Raw genomic sequence first — 9,161 nt, forward strand, 5'->3', positions numbered from 1 at the left:
AACTAAATTTATTATTTTAACTTACTTAAACAACTCAATTTACAATTTTAGAATTACTAAATATTTCTTTTATAAATGATTTTTCTTGATTCATTAGAATTTGATTATTTACAAAATTGAGCTATACTATTAAAAATAGTGATTAAAAATATAATAATAAATAATAATAATAATAATAATAATAATAATAATAATAATAATAATAATAAAAATATGATAATAATAATAATAATGATAATAATAATAATAATAATAATAATAATAATAATAATAATAATAATAATAATAATAATAATAATAATAATAATAATAATAATAATAATCGATTTTAACCCTGGGCGTGGTCATCAGAAATTCTTACCTAAGAGATAGCAGATTAGGTGTGGTGGGAGGAATTTTTAACAGAATCGGGAAAAATCCTTCAACATCCCCTTAGGGATGGCAGCTGGTCGAAATTATATACCTTAAAAGATGGGACGATCACCCCCGTCTTAATTTCACGAGAGCCAGCCCCCGGGGATATGGTCTATGTATATCAATAGTATAGCTTGTAAGGCCATCGGTTCTAATATAGAGGCAGGTTAGGCAGTTTTTTCCGCAACGGAAAGCACCGGGAGGTTGGTTGGTGGGAGAGCGGTCGGAAGGTAGCTTGGCTTTAACGAGGATGTCGCGGAGGTTAGGTGAGAGGCGAAAGGCGACAAGAGGGGGCTCAGTGAAAACCTTATGGCATCGCTTAGACGAGAGTAGAAGGTTGTAGTTTCTACGGATTATGTTGTTGATGTTAGGTAGTGTAGGGTTATAGGCAGTGACAAAGGGGATGCGACGGGAGTTTTTGTGGTTGTTATTATTAGGGCGTAGGGCGTCAATGCGGGAAATGTTAGCAACGCGGGGATTTACCTCCGCGACATCCTCGTTAAAGCCAAGCTACCTTCCGACCGCTCTCCCACCAACCAACCTCCCGGTGCTTTCCGTTGCGGAAAAAACTGCCTAACCTGCCTCTATATTAGAACCGATGGCCTTACAAGCTACACATTTTTCTCAACAGGAGAAACACGACCTATAACCTCCCACATAACCTGCAATACTAAAAACGTGATTTATATGATTCAATGTAACCGCTGTAACCTTCAATATATTGGGGAAACTAAACGCAAATTAAAAGAACGCTTTAATGACCACCGCAGAACTGTAGACTCACAATCTCGATCCATACCAACCCACGCCGCTGAACACTTCCTAAAACCTAACCACTCCGCTTCTGACATAGAGCTCATACCTATTGAAAAAATAAGAAATAACCGCGACTCCATCCGCAAAGCAAGAGAAGCCACACTGATAGCTCGCGCTGGCACTCTTGAACCCGGTGGTCTCAACCGGCGTGAAGAAACCGTTTAGCTACTTAGTAATCCACACCACCCTATTTACCATCTTCCATAAGTCACTCTTTACTCAATTACTATTTTTACCTTTTGTTAGTTAATCATCAATGAACTTTGTACATATACTAGCTATAACATGCCATTGTAACTCATTTATAACCTGAAGAAGGCAGGTATTGGCCTGCCGAAATATCGTTCTAAAAAACATAAATCTGCGTTGTTGTCGACTTTTTCTTTTAAAGGTCTTATAATTGCGCACAGGGAGCCCATACTATTATGACACAACCTATTAAAATTTGCAAACGGGGGAGCCCATTCTATTGGTAAAGAGCAAACGTACTGAATACACAGGGACCTTTTGATACTATTTGTACAGGGAGCCCATACTATTGATATACATAGACCATATCCCCGGGGGCTGGCTCTCGTGAAATTAAGACGGGGGTGATCGTCCCATCTTTTAAGGTATATAATTTCGACCAGCTGCCATCCCTAAGGGGATGTTGAAGGATTTTTCCCGATTCTGTTAAAAATTCCTCCCACCACACCTAATCTGCGTTGTTGTCGACTTTTTCTTTTAAAGGTTTTATTAATCAATCAACTGTCGACGCAGACCACAAGGTCCGACGCACACCAGCAGATAGAGGCTGTCCGGTGGTTTCTTCCTACGTTTTCGCAATTATAAGGATAATGTGTATCAAAGGGCTCCCTGTGGGCTCCCTGTGTGCCAATATAAACTCTTACCGCTTGTGTCGTGTGAATATGACCCTGTATGTTCCATCAATGACAAGTAGCAGTTATTCCAAAACACGCGGCAGACACCTTGTATGGGTCCGATGAATCGTGCGAATTCTGCGCTCTGATGGCGACTTTGCACTGGCTCATCTTCGTCACTTCTACGTTCTCCTTCGGTAAGTGCACCTTTTGGTATCCGTCATGCATTTAATCAACGTCTCCTAATTGGTGTGCATCACTTCATAAGCACCATAAAATCTCTAATGATGTTATTCCCTAATGATAGATTTAATAATGGTAGTTTGATTTTGAATAAAAAATACACTATAACTATTTTACTGAAATAAAATTCTTGCTTTTAAATATGTGGGGTTTTTTCGTTTATAAAACGCATTATGCTCACTTTATATTCGCATTGCGCTGTAGATACCATTAGGTCAATATTTACTGCGATTATCTCACGGAATGTCGACAGTCAAGCCGTGAACTTTGTGCTATGAGTGTATTGAAGACTATTTATCCCAAAGAGACAATCAGAAACCGTGAAAAAATGGATAAAAATCAGCTTTCTGCCAATTTTGTCAATAAGGAATATCATTTTTGTTGATGCTTGCTTACTTGTTAATTGTTTAAAAAAATAGTCCAAATTAGATGTAATTTTTTATACTTCAAATTTGTATTAACAATCTTTTTGCTCTGACTCTTAAAATCACTAGAAGACGCAATAGAGATTAGCTAGGTTGTTATCTTAATTACTCTAGACTAGGGCATAGTAGATCAAAAGTCATATACGTGATGAAAACAAAACCGCACGTGGGAATGCACTCTCTGTGAAGCTTCATCTATTAATCACTTTTGTATTCCAATAATGTAACCCTCCAAAGTTGAAAGTCCTTAATGTGAAATTTCCATATGACTTAGCACACACGCTAGTCCTCAGAATGAGCTGTAATGATTGTTCTGTTAATCACAAACAGCGATATTATCTACACCAAAAGGCGTGTGTGTCGCGTGGATATTTGATCTTTGAAGAAGGTGAAAATATAACTAAGGCCCGAAAATATTCTTCCTAAATTTTGCCCAAGTCTTTAGAACCTTATTTTCATATTTGAAATTGCTCTATTTCCACGAGCACGTCTTAGGTAGCAAGGGGCGCGTTAAGCCTGACCGACCCACCCCTCCCTAGAGAGTTCCTAAGGGATAGCAGATCTTCTTAGCACAGATTACGAGGTAAAGCATTCTCAGGGGCCTTTTAATGACGGAAATATACCGCTTATAAATATGGCATGCACTCGGTTTGGAACGTTAATCGTTTAGGGAGAATTCAACGAAATTAAAGGTGTGTGGAATGTTGATTAATGGTCCTTGGCCACTAGCAAGCTCAATAATTCAGAATATATTGTTTGCATGAAAAAACAGGCCCTTACCATCCTGTAATTTTTGAAATTTTCTCCGTGTAAATGACAAGCTAGTCTGGCATATTCTTTTTTTTTTAGCAGCAAGTTCCCTGAGATGTCTGTCTAGCGAGTGTACATCCCCTGGTGGACCATGCCCCCCACCAACCATGGTCACGTGCACTGCTAGTAATCCCAGCATTCCCATGGCTCCCGATCGATGCACAGTGGCGATGTAAGCGACGGGCGTCGATTGTTTCATCTTTAGCCTGCTTGCGGAAAACTCTCTCCGCCACCTTGTATTTTAAGCCGCATGGTTCCTGGGTGCACAAAAACGGACGCAGGGCAGGGGAGAAAGGAGAGAGAATAGGGTTTTTAAATTTTTGGGGTCATATGTATACTCTGTTAAAAATGTCTTTATATGCAATGATACATGTCCAGCTAGCATTCTATCTGCTTCTTTGCCTCACCCACCCCCCCCCCAAAAAAAAATATGTACAACATGAATATTTAGGTACAAACCTGTGCAATTTATTAAAGACGGAGGTTATCTAAGGTTATTATCAAAAGCCTATAAGCTTACACCTTTCTCTAAACGTAGAAAAGCCTACCCCCACTATATTGTTTTCAATTGATATCAAGGTTAACTCTACTTTCTTTGATGCCTAACAGCGCTTCTCTGGAGCCTCAGCCTGGTACAGTCATGGAGCACGTGACACGAGGCTGTGCTTATTCTTTCTACTGCGCAAGCGCGAAGTTTAGGAATACCACGTGCGACAAGCTGAATACATATTTTCAGGGAATAGTGACATCATGTGACGTAGGGTGTTGTCATGGCGACATGTGTAATAATGGGACCCTGCCAAAGCGTGACTCGATATGGCCTACAGGTAGGTGACGTCATTTGTGACGTCATGTGACGTAGGGTGTTGTCATGGCGACATGTTTGATAATGGGACCGTGCCGGCGCGTGACTCGCTATGGCCTACAGGTAGGTAAGTGACGTCATTTGGGACGTCATGTGACGTAGGGGGGTCACCATGACCTGTCTTATGATTCTCGAGATTGAAAAGAAAACTTAAAAAAATACCAGAATAAAGGCCTTAATTACACTGCTATCTATCCTCATTAGATGAAATATGAATTCTTCCAGGCTCAGATCTGTCCTGTTACTCATGCTCCAGTAGGGATGAGCCGGCGAGCTGCGAGAATCCTGTCACGAGATCATGTGGCGTCGATGCCAAGACGAACACGACTCATGACCGATGCGTTACCGCCATAATAAGCGAGGTCGAGGACGGCGCACGGCGAGGCTACCAAGTCAGGGACTGCGGTAATGCTCTGTCCTGTGCCGGCAACTTAGTCTGCTCAACAGTAAACAAGACACGCAAAGTCACCGGATGTGACGTAAGCTGTTGCTATGGGGAAAACTGTAATAACGGAAATGACGTGGTGACGACTATAGGTGGCGCTACCGTTGTGTCTTTGACATGTGATCCGTCGTCGATGGCATTTAGTAATAGCGGCAATCACTTGAGAGTAAGATTTAAGAACTTCGTAACTACGGTACTTATGATTCTGTTTTTAAAGAAACGCTAGGTATTGTACAGGGGGGTAGTTATGTTAGGGGCGGGCGAAAAGAACCACAAGACTGTCTGCTAAAAACGAGTCTTTTTTTTATTAGGGAGAGTCACCAAATCTTACACTTTTCTAAATAATTATGGCTTGTGCACCTTCCCTTAGCAAATCCTTTTTACGCTGCTGCTATAGTTAATATCTGTTTCGAATAGTAAACAAAATAGAATAAAATAAAATAAAGCGCAGATGAGTTCGGTTAAAATAGGATATACTTTTTGGTAGTCATCGAATAGGTCTAAACGAGTTATTTGCTCACAGCGAGTAATATCAGTGACGTGAAATACAAGGAGCATTTGACCATAAAAACCATTCTTGTAAGCTCCTCGACTTGTTGCCTATTGGGAATATTTTTAAAAGGATTATTTTCTGCGATCATTCCGAGGAATCTGGGAGGCTGGGGGCTATGTCTTACTACAGCCAGCAGGTATCGCCATATTTGCCTGGGCTCCCTGTGGTTGCCTAGGCCTTATTTTGTCAGTTTGTCCACACAGAAACGAGCTGGAAAACCAGAAGATACAAATGTTGATTAATAAAAGGAATTCAGCTAAGGGGCTTTTGGTGTACCTTTTTGGAATACTTTCTTTTTCGCTCAAGGACTATGTCCCCTGCAGGTTTTTATTCCAAAAAAAAAAAAAAAATACACACAACTTTTTTTACAATTCCGGCATTTAAATATAATCCCAGATCTTGCCCTAGTCCGGAGACACTATATATTAACTCAAATCTCTCAAACAAACAGGTAGCTTTTTATTACTTTTTATAATTCCCTGTTCCTTTGTGCTTTCTGTTTTCGGTTTCATTCGACCCCCTTTTCTTTCTAAAGGGTACCTGCAATATCAATACATTATACAAATAAAAATAACTAAAACTGCAAGGTCATATTAATTGCCGACATTAAATTATAACTAGCGATTAAAAAAATCTGAGTTATTTGCACTCTGTGTTATTAAAAAAACTTATATGATTGGCGGTAATTTGTCATTTTGGAGAATATTTGTGCGATGCAAATAGTTCAGAAACCAGTTGGACAAGAACAAAGCCTCTTTCGCCATGGTGTGAACTATGAGATAAAGACTAGAGCATCACACGAATTAATAGAATAATATCACCAAATAAACGACAGCTGTCTCCATTTTATGTTCATACGTTTGGCGTAAGAGCTTCATAAAAAAAGATATTTTCGGTCATCAAAATTTTCATTACCACATCTTCTTTAGCTTCATGCTTTAGCTTCTTCTTGTCATCATTTTTTATTTTCGTTCTTTCAAATGTTTTTTGGACATTCGTGTTTGCGGCGTTTCTTAATTTCACGTATATTTACTTAATATATTTATTTAATTACTTTTTATTTACCTGGCACTTACAGCGGCTGAAGCTTTACAAAACGGGGTGTCTTTGGAGCTGCCCTTTAAACTCGGAAAGCTTTATCAAATACGGCAAATAACTTATGTAAATATAGAGACTAATGAACCACGTCCAGTATTTATAGGGCTGCTGCAAAATTGGCCCAGTTACACTTTGACTCCAGCACGAAAGACGGAAACTTTTATCGAAAAAGGTAAGACATGTATTTTGTTTTCTTCTTAAAAGAAGTCATTTTGCAAAAACGTTCGCCTCGATATCGATATACAATATCATAGATATCTGATATCAAGATTTGGATATTACGTTTTTTTCTTTATAATTTTAAACATTTCCTCTTTTCTCCTCACCTCGTGATATTGAGAAATTTTTCTCACATTAGATGATATCTAATTAGATCACCTCTCCTTTCCTAACCCTTCAATATTGTGACATCAATCGACGATTTTTTCTAATGCTACTCAACTTTCCTCTCCTCGTTGTTCTGATATAATCCGATTTTTTAATTAGATGTTATTAAACTTTAATTAGACTCTATTTAGACCCTGTACTAACAGACTAAACTTGGATTATACTTCAAGACTCGTTGTATTTTCAATAGAATTACGCTGAATCGCATTGGGGTAGAAGCTAATGATATTGGCTAAGAAAACTGATCAAAGAACCTTCGGAGAGAATATCTGCTGTTTTGTGGGCTCCTTGTATTTTCTTCCTTTTAGTACCTTGATATTTTTAGGATATTTATCACTGTGATTACACTACTTGATAACCCCTAGGCTCGTCCCCAGGTTTCCCCCTTGCTGTCAGCTCCATAATGCTTTGCGCGCAGACTCACACATTCCAAAATGGCGGACGCTTCATGCTGACTTCATGGGCGAGAGCAGAAAGGGCCTGTGACGTCATAGCTATGCAGAGCGTGATAGGCCCGCCGAGAAGCCTAGGGACGAGGCTAGGCCTTTTCCAACTATACACATTGCGATTAGCAAAATACTGTAGTAACCGTAGTATGGTGGTCACATGGTAATACCGTAAATGGCATGGGCATGGGCATTTAGGCATGGGCATTTAGACAAACAGACAGTTTTATTTGGGTCTTATACAAACAAAGAGTACATTGACTTGGAATCCCAATAAATTATAACATCCTAAGATCTCTACACAACACAATAATTAATTGAGTCATGTAGAGATAATACTGTTCCTAAGGGAAGCATTCATAGATGTTTTTTTGCAAATGGGGGGTTACTTCATAGGTATGAGGCGTTTATTAGAGGAGGGCGCTCATTATAAACTATAACAATATAACAGACCCAAGTGCAGTGGGTCAGGATATCACTTATACATTGTAGCCTGCGTAGCACAGTTAGGATCATAACTAAAATTGGAGGCATTTTGTAAATAAAGAAATTATCCAATCACAGCAGAGTACCCACCCCCCTCCCCCTTGGTATTTGTATGCCAAGCTATCACTTGAAACAAAATGGCGGCGCGAAGGGGAGTACGAATGTACAGCCTGACCGTTTCTTTGAAGCTGTTTGACACCCCGAAAATAATATGCCACATTCAATATCGAAAAACACGCACTTATAGTTCACTAAACGCTGGACACAGACCCGGGAAGCACCGTCGACTCGATGCTAATGCGTTGTAATAAGCTAAGTACAGCAACTAAAACACTAGTGTAAAAGTTTTACTTGATACAAGATTAACTTTGCCCCTCTGTTTTTCTATCAAAATCACAAAGTATGTAAGTTATTTTAAACTGTTCTTCATGGCAGTCACTTCAGTCTACTATAAAGCCGGAAATTTTACATAGATTTTACTTAATTTTCTCAATAGTTTCACGTGTGATCAAAATGCAACGGCGTACAGTGAATGTATCAAACAAGTACTTATAAAAAAATAAGCGAGAGAGTGAGGTGGCTTAAACTTAAACAACCTATTCTGGGTGCAAGTTTACTTGTGTGACCACAGTCATTGTACTCCACTGGACACCATTAAGCAGACATACTGTATGAGAAAAATTTGGTGACAGTTAACTTATATATGATGGCTTCGGATGTCTTCAGAAGAAAATCACCCCCATTCCCACCCCTGGATCTGTCTCTGTATGGGTGTGTTCATTAGAAATAAGGTATAGACATGAAAGCCCTGCAGAAAATATAGGACAACAGACAGATTCATTTTCAAACATTACAAATTATAAGCGAGAGAGAGAGAGAGAGAGAGAGAGAGAGAGAGAGAGAGAGAGAGAGAGAGAGAGAGAGAGAGAGAGAGAGAGAGAGAGAGAGAGAGAGAGAGAGAGAGAGAGAGAGAGAGAGAGAGAGAGAGAGAGAGAGAGGGGGGGGGGGGGGGGGGGGCTTAAACTTGACTTGAACAACCTATTCTGGATGCAAGTTTAGTTGTGTGATCGACCACAGTCATTGTAAAAGCTTATCTTTCTCAGTCCACCCAAAATGTAGTTTTCATAATTTTAATTCTTTATCATCAGGATTTTTAAGTGTGACAGTATTTAGAATTAGGAGGGTGGTATTTTTTGGACACAACCTATGTATTCTAGCATAAAAAGGAACTTTAAAAAAAAATCCAAAGTGCTAAGCAATGACTTAATAGTTTTTAGTACTTTACTAAATTGTTGGTCAACCCTCCTTGT

General features: G+C 39.3%; 1 protein-coding gene across 2 annotated transcripts in view; it reads left to right on the forward strand.

Moving 5' to 3' along the window:
- The first annotated feature begins 2,163 nt into the window (after positions 1 to 2,163).
- Positions 2,164 to 9,161, forward strand: part of LOC116611541 — a 14,710-nt gene continuing 7,712 nt past the window's right edge. Inside the window, exons 1-4 of one of the 2 annotated variants that reach the window (XM_032371918.2) lie at positions 2,164 to 2,290; positions 3,611 to 3,743; positions 4,181 to 4,398; positions 4,662 to 5,047. In XM_032371918.2, the coding sequence (XP_032227809.2) occupies positions 2,242 to 2,290; positions 3,611 to 3,743; positions 4,181 to 4,398; positions 4,662 to 5,047 (786 nt within the window). In that variant the 5' untranslated portion in view covers positions 2,164 to 2,241. The remainder of the gene's footprint in view (positions 2,291 to 3,610; positions 3,744 to 4,180; positions 4,399 to 4,661; positions 5,048 to 9,161) is intronic. The other variant, XM_032371919.2, reaches the window with a different exon arrangement.

The sequence above is a fragment of the Nematostella vectensis genome, chromosome 13, assembly GCF_932526225.1.
Source record: "Nematostella vectensis chromosome 13, jaNemVect1.1, whole genome shotgun sequence".
NCBI classification, from domain to species: Eukaryota; Metazoa; Cnidaria; class Anthozoa; order Actiniaria; family Edwardsiidae; genus Nematostella; species Nematostella vectensis.